This window comes from Labrus bergylta, chromosome 18 (assembly GCF_963930695.1).
Source record: "Labrus bergylta chromosome 18, fLabBer1.1, whole genome shotgun sequence".
Lineage (NCBI taxonomy): Eukaryota > Metazoa > Chordata > Actinopteri > Labriformes > Labridae > Labrus > Labrus bergylta.
Genome location: NC_089212.1, coordinates 14,449,542 through 14,468,308, shown reverse-complemented (window position 1 = coordinate 14,468,308; position 18,767 = coordinate 14,449,542). Strand labels below are relative to the sequence as shown.

General features: G+C 39.8%; 1 protein-coding gene across 1 annotated transcript; it reads right to left on the bottom strand.

Moving 5' to 3' along the window:
• Positions 1-478: 478 nt before the first annotated feature.
• prkcha (protein kinase C, eta, a) lies at positions 479-18,526 on the bottom strand. The gene is made up of 14 exons (XM_020645256.3): positions 17,836-18,526; positions 12,874-12,937; positions 11,026-11,179; positions 10,900-10,934; positions 10,716-10,798; positions 9,961-10,090; positions 9,730-9,863; positions 9,486-9,620; positions 9,031-9,204; positions 6,931-7,085; positions 4,340-4,478; positions 3,629-3,817; positions 1,113-1,259; positions 479-971 (listed from the first exon to the last, which is right to left on the bottom strand). The coding sequence occupies exons 1-14, from the start codon at positions 18,184-18,186 to the stop codon at positions 822-824; spliced, it is 2,040 nt and encodes a 679-aa protein (XP_020500912.1). The 5' UTR covers positions 18,187-18,526; the 3' UTR covers positions 479-821.
• Between the last annotated feature and the right edge of the window lie 241 nt (positions 18,527-18,767).

Sequence of the window (18,767 nt, the reverse complement as noted above, 5' to 3'; positions counted from 1 at the left end):
ATGAATCACCACAACCTTTTCACCTTCAACAAAGTCTTGCATCATCGTAGACATGCCCTGTTGATAAAATAGGTTGTCACCAAGATGTTTGCCAAGTTGTGGTTAAAGGGCCAGAAAAAAAAAGTACTACACTTAACCTACTTTGTAATACTAGCATCTGTAACTTAGACACATTTTATATTATTGAGCTAATGTTGTGCTGTTTATTTCACCTCATTGAAGTTTCATTATTTGATTTAGAAAAAGAAGGGATTTAACTTCCGATTAGCTAGTGGCTGCATGTCCCTGTGAGTTTTCTTCTTTCCCAGAGTGTGATCACGTCAGGGAGAAGCTATTTCATCTGCTCACTCAGTCCTTCCAGGATTCAACTGGCAGCTGTATTTTTCTGGAAATCTCAGGCAAACAGGGTCAAACTGACTCGCCATTTCTTTCTCTTTCTGGAAGGTTCTAAAGTGAAAATGAAACACAAACCATGCCCTTACACTCCAAAAAATAGCTTTTTTTTTTTATTTGAAGTACTACCTGGAAGCAAACCCATCGGGCTGAATCAGATTAAATGTAAAAAAAAACAAACAAACATGAAATTGTACACCCTTCTAGCACACGTTTCACATCAACTTGTCAAAAAAGAAAACAGGTCTGAATGGTCGAATATCGAGTTGCAACATAGTGAAAACATAATGCAGCCCCTGTTCTTGTCAAGCATGTGTTGGGCTGACTCCTTGGGCACTATGAAGCCTCATGTCTCTGGGGAATGTGACAGCGTCAGACTGTACGTGCGAGGAGAAAAAGGGACAACTGGTGGATCAATGAGGAGAAATCTAGTTCTCCAGTAGTTCAGGCGAAGTGAAGGAGAAGTTACGAAACTCCTCCTGGTTGATCGAGGGGATCAGGGGGTCATCGATAGGTGTGAGGGTGGGCTCTTCCTGAGTGAAATCTGGGTCAAAATTGTTGACGTCCTCTGGTGTTTTCTGGACGAGAATAAAGAGGAATTAATCAGCAGTCAGATACACAAGGTAAGTGAAAGTCAAACATTACGTAATGTCTGCTGAGTGTTTTCATTATCATTCCTACCGCCGTTACAATTCCATCAATGAAGTCCTGTAACTTACGATTCTGGGCTTGAAAGGTGGCTCTACTTCTCTACTATTCAGCTTCTCCCAATCGATGCCAGTGAAGAAGGCGTGGCTGGTCACTGCGCTCTCTCCGCCCTCTGAGGCCACACAGCCGAGACGCCTGGCCGGATTTTTGGTCAAGAACTATGAAAACAAGAAGTTGAATGAATAGACTGACACTGTAGACTTTATGATGACTAAAACATTGTTAATTATCAAGAAAGTGCATGTGTAAAAAGAACCAGTATAAAATATTGGCATCAGAGGATTTCAGCAAATTGTTTAGGATCTGACAAAGTGGGGAAATGTGGCGCAGGTAAGTAAAAAGATCATTTTTTGGAGTTGAGCCAAAACTGGATTTGAGCCAGCTTGACATCCAGTCTGTCCCCGCCTCCCTTCCCTTCACAAAAAAAAAAAAAAAAAAAACACACCCTGGATTGTGACTGGTGCCTTCCATAAAGTTTAACAGGGTTCAAAAGAGCAACTGAGGTGTCTCGACTTCCCGGTGTTGTATACAATAACACAATAGAGCATTAAATTACCTGCTGAGCGCCAATTGTTTCAATGCCACTATCATGTAATAGAGGCCAGAGGCAGAGGCCCAAACAAAACAAACTTCAAATTGAGTTGGAGTTTGTTTGTCTTGACTTGCCTTGCCTTTAGGAACAAACTGAAAAAACAAATGTGTTTTGGAAGTCTGTCTGTCTCTTGGCTGCTGAGTTTGTGCACACCTGAGGGCTGACGGTGACATTCAGAGCAGACTTCAACACAACAACGAGCCTCCATCTCTACTTTAACAGTTTCCTGATTATCCCAAAGACACTGGAAACATTTAATACCCCCTGCTGATTGGTTAATCAGCTCTAACAAGTAAAAATGTCAAAAAAAAAGAAAAAAAAAGAAGAAAATCAAACATGGGACTTAAATTGAGTTAAAAAGAAAAGAACAAGTGGAGGAACTTCACACATTACTGTTGACCATAAAACATCTAAATGACATCATGGTTCACTGCTCATGCAGTTTCGTGTAAGAGCACTATTTTGATGACCTGATTTGTATTTAAGTGGCTAAAACATATATTCAAAACCACAGTTTACCAGAGCAGTACTTAAAGTGGCAATGAATGAGTCAGTAAGACATGCTGAGGTCGCTCAGTTCGGACGACAAAACCTGGGGAAAAAAAATTCCACTTGATGACTTCTTTCCATGGTTGCACGCCAGCTGTGCCATTCTTAATAGACGACCTGCCGAGTCAGCATGTCTGCATGAAGAAGCTGTTTTCTGACTCAACAGGGGAGCAATAATAAGCCTAAAACTTTAAGTCAATCATTTAATCGTCAAAGGGAGAGGAAACTAGTCAGGAACAGCTTTGGATGTAATGGTACATGATGATGTTAATGAGGAAATGTAACTATCAAATCCATGATGGTTCCACCTTCAGCTTGAAGATTTTTTGTGTTTTAAGTATTGATCAGAAAAAAGCAACTTGAGTTGAGTAGCATTTTATAGCTAGAGGCTAAATGTAGATGTTTAATATATTAAAAGATAAATTCAGTTATCCAAATGAACAATGAACACTATTATGTTTGAACCCTAATAAATATATTCATTTGATAACCAAATTTGACTTGTTTTTTTTATAACTCTCAGTATTTTTATGCATTTATGCAACATTTCTATGGAGATCCTTAGAAACTCAACCTAACGCTCAAGTCCATGAGGTTGGGAATGGGAACAAGGAGAACTTTACAACGGATCAACCCTCAGTATAAATAGTGCAGCAGCGTTCAAATCCACTCACGCTGTCATGCATCTTTACGTAACATGTGACACTGGGAGCTCTGACATAAATCACCAGGAGAGATCGGTCCAGTGCTCGCTCATGCGTGCCAGAATAAAAACATGAATAAAAGGAGGAGACGAGGGGGCTTAGGAAGAGGAGAAGAGGGTGCAGAGAGGAGGAGAACTGGGGGAAAAGAGCGGGAGGAATGGAGCACGGGGGTATCTTGGTATTTATAGCTTATGTGCGGTGGCTGGGCAGTCAACCATGCCTTAATATAGTTATGTAAGAGACCCAGGCCAAACAGCTGGCTGTCAGAGCGCCATCGGGCTGGAAGTCACTTTGCAGCCAGAGTGTCAGACAGTCTGAAGGACAACAAATAACAAACCTTGACATCAGATTTCAACCTTTGATATCTCAATATATGACACTGAAGGCATGTGTTAAACTGTCCTGGAATGCAGGAAATGTGGTCTTTTAGTAAATGTTCACACAAATCTTTGTTTTTTTCCTGACCATGCTGGCCAAAGCCACACTGATAATTGATTTCCTCTTTCATTGGTTGAGTGGAATTCTTTCCTGCAATTGCTTAAAGTTAACGTCTGACAGAGAAAATCTAAGAAGGGTTAATGTTTTGCAAAAGGATAAAGACTACATCACACCTCGCCTCTCTCATTTAGCTTTTTTAAGATGATTAACTATTACACTGTTAAACTCAAACGAAAAGACTCACAGCTTTGAGTATATTCACAGCCTCTTTACTGAGCCAAGAGGAGTAAACAATCTCTTCATTGAGGATAGACTCAAAGAGGTCATCTTCATTTTCAGCCTCAAAGGGGGCGTGTCCCAACAGCATCTCATACAGCAGCACCCCGAGGGCCCACCAATCAACAGAGGGCCCATACAGCATCTCCTGCAGGATCTGTGGAAACGTCACAAAGCAAACATTAAAGTGAAACACCACTGCACAGAGAGCTTTAGAGAGCAGACGAGTGTGCGGCCAGAGAGGCTACACAGAGGTGCTAGTGTTTCTGACAGCAAAGAAGCCTTTCATAAATTCATAAGCACAGTTTTGGAAGAAAGAAAAATGCCTTGATTATGGGGGCAGAGACCATTTTAATCCCTTATTATGAAAACCAGGCATGCCTTCCCGTCAGGAGGGAGGGAGCTGACCGCAGTGTTTGTTTTAGTGGGGGTGGTGTGACGGAGCAGAGATGGAAAAGGGAATTGCATCATATGAATGTAAAAGACCTGGGCTGCCGGTATTTCAAAGTTATTCAAATATATATTTGGATGCAATCTTTTAAAATATACTGTATATACAACATCGCAGGTGTGGGGTGAATAAATGATCCAAATATTTGTCATTAGAAGTTGTTATGATTCTTGACCAGTATTTATGTAAAGTGAGTGTACATTAATTCTAAAGATTGCAAATACTGACCTCTGGGGCGATGTAATCAGGGGTCCCACAGAAAGTTCCCGTGGCCACACCTTCAAATATGCCCTCTTTGCACATGCCAAAGTCTGCCAGCTTACAGTGACCATCTTTGTCGAGAAGAACGTTGTCCAACTTCAGGTCCCTGAAAGGCAAGATAAACGGAGAAGTCAGAAAATCTGTTATTTATTGATATATAGCAGATGTAAATGAAGACAGACGGACGTAAATTACAAAATCCAAATAAAGCCAGGGGTTGCGGTTATGTCACGTTTGGGCTCATATTTTCCTATTTGCTGTTGTTTCTACTTATATTCAAGAAATTTGTGGTGAGACAAAAAAGAGGTCGTCTGAGGACAGAGAAGCTTCTGTAGCAGCAGAAGCCAAAAAACAGCAACATCAGCCAGGAGAAGTCTGACACCTTTAGAAGACAAATGGAAAAAATGACCTGATGCCATTATTTATTTTACCTCCAGGGAAGGCTAAAGTAGAGATTATTTTTTATATGAAATATCAAATGACCTGAGGAAGTGTTCTGTAATGAAAAAAAACTACTCACTATAGTAAACACGTTCCTTACTCTCCACAGAAAGCAATAAACAATTCTTAATATAACTTGAATCTAAACAACATCTACTCATATATAAAGTGTCCAAGGAAGCATTTCCTTCAAGTGCTGACTATGCACGTAGATACTCCCATAACTTAACACATGGAGAAATATCCAGATGCTTCTTTGTCATCTGACTGAGAGATGAAAGCTGCTGAGTGTGGGCTCTAGAGTTCATCAGTGATCAGGTGGACCAAGATCATTTTATAGAGACTGACTAAAGCAAGATGGAATATACTCTACTGTCCCATGCTGATAATGAAATTAAATAACAGCATTTAAACAACTTTAAAGGACCGTCAGGCAGCTCTGGTTTGGTTGGATATATCTGGTTTGGTTGGATTTATCTGGTTTGGTTGGATATATCTGGTTTGGTTGGATATAGCTGGTTTGGTTGGATTTATCTGGTTACTTCATTGTGCGACAAGTGACTCAGATGCTCATGGTGACTGTCCCTCACAGTCTAACAAAAAGGCCTAAAGAGAGCTGAAGCTTCCACATCATGGCCACTTAGCTGTACAGCACAGTTTGGAGGATGTTTGGGCTTTGACTCAGAAAAACTAATGAGACTAAATGTATTCATGTTTAAGTGGGTGTTTGTGGTTATCATCTCCCGAGATAAGATACTGAACATTTGTGTTAGTATGACTGTGTCCATGTAGAAAAGGGGGCTGCGTGTAATGTATATAAGCCACAGCAGTGTACCTCAGCACACTGGACAGACAAGTGTGACTTAGTGTCTCTGTATGGAGTCTGTCAGTCAGACTGTGTGGAAACAAAAGCAACAATTCACACCTGGATTCCTGACAAAAAACTGAGGTATGAACTTTATCACACTGCACGAGCAACTAAGTGTAAAAGGTGATGTTGCATTCATTTAAAACATTTCCAAAGAACGGACAAGGAAGTGCTGACAAAGGCTGTGACGCAGGCAGTGAAATCGTAAGTCTGACTGTGGTTAGAGGTTTCAGGAAGGACAGACATCTCTCTTGCACAAGAGCCACATAATAAACCTCACAAAGGCGGTGATCACTGCAGGGCTGCTGCACGACATTGAGCAGCTGTTCGTGATACTGTGTTCGTCACCGTAGACTTTTGTATAAGTGGCTTGTCTCAATTAAAATGTGCAGTTTCGGGGTTCAAAATGTCTGAAATAAAGTCTTCAAATCTCAAGAGCCTTTAACAAAACAAGAGGTTTGTTATATCAACAAATCTTTTTAAAAGACATCTTCAAACATTCTCTTAACTTCTTTTGGAGGAGGACGGAGACATTAGCATTCAACAACACATTGACTGAGGCTACGACCTTATTCTAAAGAGGCAGTATGAACTCTGCTCTTCTTAAACGGATGGCCTGTAGCGCACGCTGCTATATGCCACATTATTTTAGTAGTAGCATGCAAACTGCTTGTGGCCTCTTAAGTTGACTGTCATGCTATGTGGTGCTGGCTGAAACAAGCCACATGGACCACTAAATATAACTCAGGATTAAGCTCACATGATGCCCCCTCGTTAACATCATACACTGGCAGGGACACCATTGCTTTGTCACCCTACTCATGCTCGTGGATAACAGCATCCTAAAAAAGAACTCAAAGAATAAACTCAAATACCAAATGCTGGATGAGAGCAGTAAGGTGATTACCTCAATGGAGATATTTGAAATTTGAGTGCACTGTTGTGATTTTATTTTGTTTTGTTTGATACATCCCCACCTTGTTTCAGTCAAGATTTTGTCACACACATTTACTGTAGTCAATTTGAAGTCTCCAAAGAAAAACGGATGTATAAGCCTGATTGTGTAATCAGGGGTTATCTTCTCAAACTTCATAAAGCTGGATGTGTATTCTGGATGTGTATTCTAAAAGTCTAATTATTTAGTTAAGATGGACAGATACTGCAATCTAGAAATCTTTCTGTTTACAAACATGTTGTATTTCTTTAGGCCCATCCTATTGGATGAGTGTTAGTGTTGCCTGATTCACACCTGTAGATGATGCCTTTGCTGTGCAGGAACATGAGAGCGGAGGTAATCTCTGCCGTGTAGAAACGCGCTCTTGGCTCTTCAAACTTCCTTGACTTCTGGATGTGGAACATCAGATCACCCCCATTCACAAACTCCATCACAAAGAAGAGCCGGTCCTTCAAAAAAAAAAAAAAAGGGGAAGCAAGGAAATTACATTTACACTTTGTGCACACAAACCAAAAGAGCCTCCTAGAAGCTCCTGGGTTATTAAACAGTCCAAGAAGCCATGACCATAGACATTCAGAGATTGCTTCAAGGAGGATGCACATCTGCTTCTCATAAATTTCACATGTCTGTTTAATGGATTTCTGTGCAACTAGCCGCAGCTGAAAGTCGGCCGGGCAAAAAAAAAAGAACTGATCAAATCCATAAATCTTTCTTTTTCATTACAGACTGTGGTCGATAAATGATCTAGAAAATGAGATCATGGAGGTGGAAAAAATACTGCAGGAGAACGTGATGTAAAGATCTGCTCATAAAGCTTCCTGAGGTGATCGGGACATTCAGCCTCTGCTGAGTTTGTTTAGCTGCTCTGTGGTTTACAGTGGGCTGCTGTTTAACCTGAGATTACATATGTGATGTTAAATAATGATGTGCTGCACAGGCAAAGAAGGCGGCAGTCTGTGTGAGGTCCAGGTGTGGGAAATGTAAACTCCAGACTAGAACATTTCTGATTTGACATTTCTATTGAATCTTATTGATTTCTATATTCTAAAATGCTGATCACAATAATACTTAACTCAAACATTTTCTTTTCAGAAATCTTGGCTTATTGTTAAGATTATTTTAAGTTCCACACAGTTATTTTGTTTCTACTTGAATATCTTAGTAACCCTACACCTGAAGGTTGCCTTTTCAAATTCAGAGCTAATTATTGCCCCTTGGATAAATATAGTTTTTTTTCTATTAATCACTCATTTTTTGTCTGCTACTTCTGAAATGTGTGTAAATGGTTGAGTGCAAACACTGAGAACCGGACAGTATAGGACAGTAAATGTAATATCACAAATAACCCTTACATAATACTCTGGACTTAAAAATGTCTTTAAACATTTTTTAGATTAATGTAAGAAAATGTATCAATGGCTGGTGACTTGACAAGTTTACCTGCCACATCCAATGTTTATCCATTTATTAGCAGTGTTTTAAATTTGACAACTGATCAATTTCACCCATGTCTTTGTTAAACGGCAGCTAAAAAGTGAAGATAATGTTCTGTAGTGGCACGAAGGATAATCTGTTGTGTGTGTGCGTGTGAATCCGTCAGGATAGAAGTGTCACTTCTTCACTTCCTGTCGCTCTATTTTGACCTGAAGTTAAAGTAGGCCAGCAGGGGTTAAACAAAAAGCAGATTAGAAGGATGCAGTCTGTGCCAGAAGCACCTTGAGCTCCCTCTGAGGCACTGCTGCCACCTGCTGACCAATGTACACATTACAACTCCAAGTCCTTATTCCACAATATAAACTAACTGTACATACAACAGTATTTCTAATTCTACCCTTTTTGAGGTTAGTTACTAAATCAATTGATGATGTTTTGAATTAAGGGTAAAGTTTTGATTGGCATATAGAAATGTTTTCTGTCAGTGAATTATTCATTTGTTAGATTGCCTGTGTTAAATGAGCATATTCATTGTGTTTAAATTAATGTATTGATAATCATGACAGTTAAGAATGGAAACTTATCTCTAAAAAAAACTAAGAGTGACATTACCAATGTCATCATTAACTTCACAAGATACTTAAATACAAAGCATTTAAACTGGGTTTTTTGTATTTATTTATGCTTAGAACCGATCACAAGATGATTGCTAAGAATTGAAAGATAATTATAACTGTATACTGTAACAAAATAAGGATGAAGATAATTGCAAGATACCTTAATTCAGGAATGTAATAAATAAAGTATATATACAGTTTATATACTTTGCATATTTTAGGAAAAAGGTATTTGGTTAGAGATAAAAATAAACTTGGCAGTATCAAGTCTGCTAAAGATTGTCCTTTCAATACGGGCCTACTGAACTGCATCACAGGTGCATGTGTGCATATCCCTACTCACCGGGGTCTGGAAGCAGCAGTACAACTGTGTGAGGTAGGGGTGACAGCAGGCCAATGACAGAACCCTCTTCTCTGTCATGGTACACTCAACATCATCATCCTGTAAAATGATGTCCTTCTTTAACACCTTTACTGCAAACACTCGTTCGTTATTGTTGAGTCTCGCCAACATCACCTGCAAACAAAACGCAAACACAAACGAGTTTGATTGATGAGAATTCACGGTATTTAACAAACTCTGCATTATGTTGATTCAAATCCTTTCAGAGCGGATGAGCTTTTGTAGTAACTTTGCTTGGAAATTTGAATTAAAATCATCAGAAAGAAGCTTAAAATATTTCAGAATAAGACGTAAAAAAATAAATAAACTTGACCTCATACATGTTCCACTTCTTCACATTAGTCATAATTTATCCACACAGAGCATGTTTCACATTATTCTCTCGTCATTCCCACCTTGCCAAAACTGCCCTTGCCAAGGACTTGAAGGAACGTGAAGTCTGAGAGGCCAAGTCGGGGGGTCTGCGGCTGACACTCCCTACTCTCGCTTCCTTCAGGGCACGGCTCTCTCATCTGACCTGCACTTTTAGCCTGTCAGAGCAACATGAAAAAAACAGCACTTAGATCTGGCTGATAAAGACCACATTTAGGTCAAATGAATCCTCATTCAACTAATTCTGGAAAAACTCAGCCTTTATACCACTGAGTTGCGTTTAGAGAGTCCTCCAGCCTGCAGACCGATCTCTGCAAGCTTATTGGCCAGCTCCACACTGTTGACCCCACAGTTGGGCGCGACGTTGCCTTTACAGCGGATGTGAACATTCATCTTACAGCCTGAGGAGAGCAACAATACAAGACAAGGAACATTTAATAAGACCAATTGGCGTTTGAGGTCCTGATGTTCAGACATAAACATTGATGTGAGTCTTACTTTTACAGTGCAGCCCCTGCCGGACTATTCCCCACAGCAGAGAGCCGCAGTGGTCACAGAAGGTGGGCGACTTGTAGTTGTGGTGGTTGAACTTGTGAGGGACATTGATGCTGAAACCCTGGTTAATGGGCTGCAGAGGGAAAAACACACTGTTATCTCTTTTTCACACTTTATGTTGTAACAGCGTGCTCAACCACTGTGTACATAATTTAACTGCTCATAAGCAGCCACATGAACTGTGAACAATCTTTAGTTCGTATTTTTGACATAGTTGGACCTTGTTTCTGTTTATTGCTGCATTTGCTTCTCTTTTAATTTCCCAGAGGAAGAGAAACTTGTACTATTCAGCAAAATGTAGTGAAATGGAACAAAGATGACCAAAAGCTGAGATGCAAACAAGCAAAATTGTATTTAAAGACACATTTTCAAGCTAAAATAGATGTACATGGAAAGATTTAAATATAGTCGGGTATAGTGCAGCGTTCTGGCTCAGTGGCCAGCTTAACATCAAAACAGGAACACGTACAGTCTGCTTATCACTGCAGGTGGTAATCAGAGGTGTTTGTGTTTCTGCATGTGTATGAGGGCGTATAGGAGGGGGCTGTCTAAACCGCTACAATTTTTTTATTTGGTGAAAAATAAAAGTGACAACATGATTGAGTGTCTGATCACTTTGCTATTGATAAAATGATATGTGGATGTAAATGAGCAGCACACTGAAGGGTGTTTTTGGCTTTATTAAAGTGTTGTCCTACCTGTTCTTTAGCTGGCTTCTTCATGAGTGGACACACTGTGACGACGTGCTGGTGGCATCGTTTATGAACCACACAGGTACACACTAAAAAAAAAAAAAAAAAGTGTCAAACTCTCAACTCTCCATGTTAGAGTGAGTGTGCCAAAAGTCAGACAGAGTTTAAAATTAAAACACGGCCTACTCACCTTGGCACTGGTAACCCTGCTTTCCAAAAACACCCCTACAACAGAGACAGAGACACATCAGATTCAGTTCACAGGAAACACACATACATGCAGGAAGCACTGATCACCCCTGCTCCACTGTCTCACCAGATGAACTCTTTGCAGTGGAAACAGAAGGTGGGCTGACGGAGGAAGGTGGACATGAACTTGTGTCCATTGACCTGGTGGATCCTCCGTCTCACGGCCCCCTGCCGCTTTCTTGTAAACTGCTTGTATGTTTTCTCTTGGATGATGGCGTCGTCTGAAATGCAGAAAGAGAGCTAACATTTGAGTTGGGAAACAACAGGAATTAAAGGTTTGAAAAACATCTGAAGTAAGAGTGGATTATTGTCATACTGTGGGTTTTTATTTAAAGCCTTAATATTAATATTCAATTCCAAATTGTCTGGTATTACAATAAGAGCATCTCTTAGTTCATGATTTTGCTTTTCTCACAGCTCCCATATTTTCAACCCGGCTCTTTTAAGCTTCAAAGTACCCACCACGCACCTCCTCCTCCTCCTCCTCCTCCTCCACCTCCTCCTCAGCAACAAACAATAGATATTTAGTTAGGGAGTAGCCGGGGGGTCAAGCAGCCAAAGAGCAAAAGAATTCCACAGAAGTGTGTATACAGCTCCACGTGGATGTAACTATATGTTCTCTATTTTCCAGTCATGTAAATAAAGTGTTTGCTAGCAAGTTTTCCATGTCATCTAAAAAAAAGGTGATAATTTATCACTATTGTGTTCAGACTGCTGTACATTTCACTTTAAAACAAAAAGAAAAATAACCATGTTTCATGTAAAAACTGCTGAACCGCTTTGTAAATAATAAATGTCCATTACAATTACAATTCCATATTTTTCCAAATATCTGATAAAATTATCAGAAGAATATCATCTAGATTGATTTTCTCCTTGTCATCATTACTGTGGCATGACAGACAGTGCAAAACATGCAGTATATTCTTTTGTTATAAAGTTTTATTTTGAAAGATTAATGAGATACAACAGTGGACAGAAAAGGCTGAGCAGAACAGCCCTTTAGACATTCAGTTGTGCACATCTTTATACAGAGGTGCATATCTGCATGGTTGGTCTATGTGTATGAGCTGAAGCGAAAGTGAGCCTTGGGGAGGGGTTTGCGAGGTTAAAAGCAAACACACATTCGAGCATTACTGAAACTGCAGAGCCTTCACCTACCCCAGCAAACACGATGTGTTTGTGGTTTAAGTGTGAAAGGGGCTTTACATCAAGAGATGCTGTACACTGAAAGACCCCAATGCATGAACACAAACATTTTTATTTTTCTCTGCTGACGCTCAATATTATATTACATTATATTACATTATATTATATTATATTAGGCTATATTATAACAGATAACCCTCCCAGAATGACTTAGATGATACATTAATTTTGATTCAGCTAACTTCAGTGTAATAATAATACATATGATGTTAACCTAATGATCCAATGGGTGTTAAAATGTAAACTCAAAGCATAAGGTTCAGTCTTTTAATGACTAAAAAAAACACATCAGGAATGGTGTCTTAACTGGTAATCACGAGTGAGTTTGTTCATGTCTTTGCATTACCACATGACATAGTGTCTCCCCTTTGTGTTATTTTGAAGGCCCTCACATCCCCCCCCGAGGTTTACCAACACACAAAAATGTATTGTTTGCCTTTCGGGCAGTGTCAATTTTGCTACTTTATAGAATCTGGCTGGCAGTGTGGTAGGATGACGACAGATAAAAGATCAGGTAGGAATAATGTGTTCAGACGTAACCTCTGAACATATGAGGTAGGAAACAAGCATACCTGGCACATACCAGCCAACTTCAGTCACACAGTGACGTTGTGCACACCTATTCTCAGAGCAGGTATATATTAGCTATTAAAGGGCTCTAGCATGTGCGAAACTTTGAGCTGTGGTTCAACAGTAGCAGACTTACCATCAATGAAGGATCCATTGAGTGTAACATGGATGTAAACTTTGCCCTCTGGCTCCAAATCCATCTGCAGACACACAAACAGGCAATGTTATAATTCTGGGTAATCAAATTACTAACCAACAGAAACAGTACACAAAGATACACAAAGATCCACCACAATTCCAACAAGACTAAATTATAATTGGAAAAACAAATCTCAACTAACTATATATACCCCCAAATAATATATATTACTAAAGAAAGTTAGATTTATCATTCTCATTTAGCTGACAGCAATAAAGCACATTTTAAAATGTGGAAATTATAGTGCAAAAGCCCGGTGTTAGAGGCATGGGATTGAGAATCAGTCCTTCAGGAGACATGCAGCTATGTAGCTTCATAGTTTTTCATTCCTCAGTGTGTACGTAATGTCAGAGGAATTTGGACACCGAAACAGAAAGAAAACAAAGCAGGTCTGGCAGGTCTGGCTGGTTGCAGAGGTTGTGTTGACCTGATGATATTGCTGGGCAATTAATCAAGTTTGAATTTCAATTATGATTTTTGCTTCCCGTGATCAGAAAAAACAAAATAATCAAGATTCACTGATTACTGTGCCGCATGTCCTGTTGTTCATAAGTTTTGTCATGAGTGGTTAATGTTTCAAAGTGCCAAAAGAGTACATCACCACTACCTCGCATACAAATAATTGTCATTTATTGAATTATATTTTGTAGTTTGATTTTTGGGCCTTTTACCTTTTTTCCACAGGACAGCGAAAGAGAGACAGGAAATGACGGGAGGAGAGGTGGCTTGCAGCAAAGGGCTGCGGTCAGTTTCCAGTTATAGGTCGCTGCGACGAGGACTTAACTTCTGTACAAGGGGCGCATGACACCTCCACGTTATCCGGCACTCTTACTTATTTAATTTCTTGCCCTTAAAGACTTGTGATTTTTACTATAATCGAGCAGCCCTACCTGATGATCAGCTGAGACATATGATTAAAAAAGTATAAAAAGTGAGAGAGGGTCTTTTTAGAGGCAGAACAGCATACTTCCTGCAGTAACCATTAAGTGGAAAAACAAGTTGCGTTATGCTTTAGCTCTATTAATGTTGCACATACACCCCCGCCTAGAGAAAAACAGTTCACCCACAAAACACATCGGGTTTCAGTTGTGACCACTCAGTTCTTACTTAAGTGTAGAACTTTTCATTTCAATTTAAGAAAGAGATCATTTCATATCTTTTCAGACATCTCCATATTGTTTCCATTTACCTGTTGATATCGTGCATCTGAATCTACAGTCTAGACAGCCAGTTTGACTGTGACAATTTCCTTAGTGTTTGTGTCATCTTTGATATTTTAACCATTTCCTTTGTCCAAGGTAAAGGAAAAAACAAAATGCTGCAATGCATGTAAGAAATTAATCTATCCTCATGTCTACTGTAAGAAATGTATCGCTCCTCATGTCTATTGAAATGTATCTCTCCTCATGTCTATTGAAATGTATCTCTCCTCATGTCGACTGTAAGAAATGTATCTAAAAATAGGAAATTCAAAGGGTTCACATAGTTTTTCCTGCAACTGTATGTGAAATGTTGGTGATGGCAGCATGATGGAGTAGTTTAAAGCAGAACTTTGAATGCTTCATCACAGATGAGGAAGTGTCTAATTTAGAAACAGGCGATGGGGCCTGTTTCACTCGAGTAGACAGAACACTTTTCTGCGAGGCCATATCTTACTCACTTTCAGTTTCAGAGCCCCTTGGGTTGACTTCTAAACTTAAAACCTGAGAAACAATACCAACGCCACAGATAACACAAAATAACATATGTACAGCATATGATTTTAAAAACTGAATAAGTGAGCAACAAGTCAAAGGAGTGACAGTGTGCTGTCATGATGTGTTAACAAGTGGGAGGCAAAGGAAACGGGCCTTGTGTTCAAATGCCATATGGTAAATGTCTCAGACAGATGATGTCAGTCCTGACACTTCATTATTAGTTAAAGAAGTAAGTATAAGTTCCTTACTTGTCAGTGTCCTTTACAATTGTTTGTCACTATATTGACAATTTTAAGTAAAAAGAGTTGGAAACAAAAGTGAAGAAGTTGTGTTGTCAGTTTACAGCAGCAACGACTTCAAGTACTCTGTGTGTTCATTTAGTGAGGGGTTGAAGACACTGAAAAAAAGTTAAAGGAGAAAGTAGAACATCTCGATAAGAGTCATTCGAGAGTGAGTATTTTACAGTGAGCCCCCGAGCGCAGATCAGACGGTGGGAACGATGTGATAAACAGCAGTGTGGGCGTGTGGAGGCCTGTGTCTCAGACTCAGTGGCCTCACGTGTGAAACAAACCAGCCCAGCAGCACTCAATACTTTGCAACAAAGCACAAAAAGCCTTCACGGCTCAGATCCAGCTGATAACAACTTCAAGCTTGTGTCTCAAAGTGAGAAAGTCAGATGCAGTAACAAAGACCAAGCGCTCTAATTTCATGCCACTGGGGGTCTCTGAAGATGTGAAAAAACTGTTTGGAATATTATTTTCCTTTCTTAATTTTCTGACATACATCAATATCTATTTTTGTAATTTAGGTAAACGATTGTATCATCATTTTATGAACATTTCAAAGGCAGGAGATACATTAAGTGCAGACAGTAATGCTACGAGTTTCCAATAGTGATGACTTTTAGTTTACTTTGTTTGTAAAAAATGATTTGACTAAAAGTTGTGGTGTGAATCATCAAAGAAAAACATTGTGTGCTTCACTTCTTCAAAACATCATGCCCATGCTAGTGACACTTCCCCTTACTACAAGGCCAATTCAATATACTGTAGATGTCATGTATGGTGAAAAAATGACAGACATGTTGTGAAGGTCCGCTTTCCATTCATTTAAAAAAAAAAAAGTTATTTATCTGCATTTGTCTTTAATGTATTATCTGTATGACTTTACTGCTACTTTGATGTGGTGTTATGCACAAAAACATTGAATTCATTTACTTCTGAAACACACATTCCACCATTATAAAGTTATTTACGGATTATATAAAGGGTTTTGCTGAATAATATAAATCATCCACATGGTTACTTAATTATCCTAAGCTTTAAATTAAGTAAGGATTGTCGGGTAAAAAACTGTATCACCAAAGGGGAAAGGTCTGCAGACAGGAGAGAAATCTGCATGTAATGAAGCGTGATGTGCTTAGTAGTCGATACCACCTGAGCGTGCTCCAGGCCTGGGCAGGTTCACGTTACAATCACTGACACCTGCAGTGGCTTAAAGTCCTAGAGGGATGAAAGTAAGTCGTCAGAGGTAGGAGCCGATTTTGGCTAGAGTCTGGAAGAGACTGAGACTCATATGATGCTTTACTGAAAACATCTGAGCTATAATAAAACTACAATTGCTTTTCACACCTAATTTGTCAAGTGTGAGTAAGAAGAAAAAAACTGGTATGTGTGACTGTAGACCATAACTGCTAATGTTCACAGGAAATATTCTAAGCAGAGAAGCACAAGATGTGAAAGGTCCACGTCCACTCGACTCTACTCAAAACAAGATGAAGATGTGATGTGATGTCATAATCCTGTACTTAAGAACACTGCATAGGCCTCCTGTCAGACAGCAGCAGGGCTGGGCTTGGTGCAGACGACATGCTGTTAAGGCGTTTCTCGATAAATGTCAGCGACACGTTACGGGCAAGCTTAATAGCATGTTTTGTTTTCAGAACCTCCTCCCAAATATCGATCAGCATGTGTCAAAGCTCTACAATATTCCCTCACTAGTTTTCTAAACAGCCGTAGCTGAACAGGCTGTCATTTTTTTTCAGGCAACCAACTGCATTAAACAGGATCAGGTTTGGCTGCGTAGCTCAGCTCGTCTATGGGACAGAGAGAACATAAGACACAATAGCAGGAATTTTCTTAAAGTATGGAGAAAAAAAAATTAACTTATCAATATGCCTCTATAAATTAAACTAAATTCGCAAAATGCCGCTATTGTCTTTGACCACATTTTCATGTGTCTGTATTGTGCTCTCATATTGCTCCCAACGGTGTTAGTTTTAATTCATATAGTACAAGTTATTTGACACACAGAAGGCCGTATCAGAACAGAACAGGCATGTTATTTCAAGGGTTCTGGTTGGTGTCTCTGATGCAGGGTAGAGTTCATTCATTTCATTTCATGTTTGGTTTTATTTGGTCATTTCAGTGTATGATTTCCAACACAATAATACAACACAGCATACCATAAACTATTTACTGAAAATACACTGTCCGTCAACGAACAGGAGCAGGAAGAAGTAAACTTATAATACCTGCCCTTGACTTAAAAACATACTGTTTATACAGATGCACATGGCTTAGTTGTTGTTAACTTTTTCTTTTACAAATCATGTCAAATTAACAATACTGAAACAATCAATTAGGCCTACAACCGTCTCAATGTTGGACACATACCCAATGTATCTGTACTAAAGTAAACCAGGTGTTGTTATTGATGCATTAGACAATACATTTATCGAGATCTACACATAAGGCAAAAATGATGGGTTGCCTGCAGGCGACACCACCTGTAGGCCTTACATCTCTGCTGCTTTTGTGTCACGGCCGCGGAACATATCGTATTAAAGCTGCAGGGATCGCCAGACGTGGTTTCATCTTATCAGAGCATCATTCAGAGCAGCATCGGGAGTAAGATGCGGGTTCACCTATCTGCGGGTCCATTTTACTGACTAGCACCAGCTACATTGTGATGCATACATCATGCCACTGCTCTATTCTACATTACATGACAGGCTGAGAATATACAGTATGCTATGGGATCAGGTGTTTTTAGGATTAAAAAAAAAAAAAAAAAAGGTTGTGGTGGTCTACTCTCTGGGGTGTTTTGTGGATGGGAGATGGTAATTGACCCTGTTAACAGTTTACTTTTGCATAATAGTTGCCTATATTACCTTGGTAGGTTTAATCTACTTGTCACTCACCCATCCCTCGAAAGTATCTCCTGTGTTGGAGGTTTTGATGAGCTCCTCAAACTGGATGATGCAGTTGGCAACAAAGTCATCATATCCGATCGGCGTGTCGTGAAAGACTGCCAACTCGATCTGTTTCCCGTTCTTCACGTTCAGGCAAAACTCCTCGTTGTACGTCGGCGTGTTGGTTTTCTGTTTGGTGTGAGTCTGTCCGATTTTAAAGTCGTCCACCTTCACTATGATGTAGGGGTCCAGACCTGGAGCGGCTTTGTTAAAGATGAGAGAGTGGCGGAGGGAGAAAGTGGTCGGTTTCAGGTCCAACGCCTCACCTATCCGCAGCTTCAGGTAACCGTTAAACTTCATCTTAATTAAGTTAAGGTTAAGCCTCACGCGCAAGGTAAAGGACAAAAACGCGTCATAAAAGTGACCTATTCACATCGGCTCAAAGTGCTGTCATAAGTTAATTGTTAAAATCTTCATACTGTTTTGGTGTCACCTCTCGCGGTCTGAAGCGTTCATCCCGAATTAAGGTTTCTTTCTTTTGCGCTTCACCTTCACAACACGGACGTAAAGCTGTCAGTCAACCCCCGAAACGCGTTTTCTGTCTCAGCTAAAACTTTCAGTGAGAAAGAAGGAAGCCACAACAACAGACATGCCGAGAAGTTCCGCATTACTCGTCTGAGAGCCGACACCACACTAAAAACACACGAAGCCTCTCAACCTGTCACTGTTGGTTTGCTGTGTCACATGGGTGCATTTGTAGTTCTTCTTTTAAAGTGTGTTTCCTGTAATTACCATGATGCATCGCTCTGTTCTCTGAAGGTGCTGCGATGGCTCACCTGACATTGCTTACTGGGGGAAATACTGCCGTCAAGTGGCTTTTTCTTAAACTACAACATGAGAACGTTCATATTATCGGCTAAAAGAATATATGCAAGTACATT

Excerpts from the sequence above, each read along its gene's own strand:
- prkcha (XM_020645256.3), bottom strand. The coding sequence starts at position 18,186 with ATGAAGTTTAACGGTTACCTGAAGCTGCGGATAGGTGAGGCGTTGGAC. Across the intron at positions 10,799-10,899 it reads GCAGGGTTACCAGTGCCAAG|TGTGTACCTGTGTGGTTCAT; the intron begins GTGAGTAGGCCG and ends TTTTTTTTTTAG. Across the intron at positions 3,818-4,339 it reads CTGATTACATCGCCCCAGAG|ATCCTGCAGGAGATGCTGTA; the intron begins GTCAGTATTTGC and ends ACGTTTCCACAG.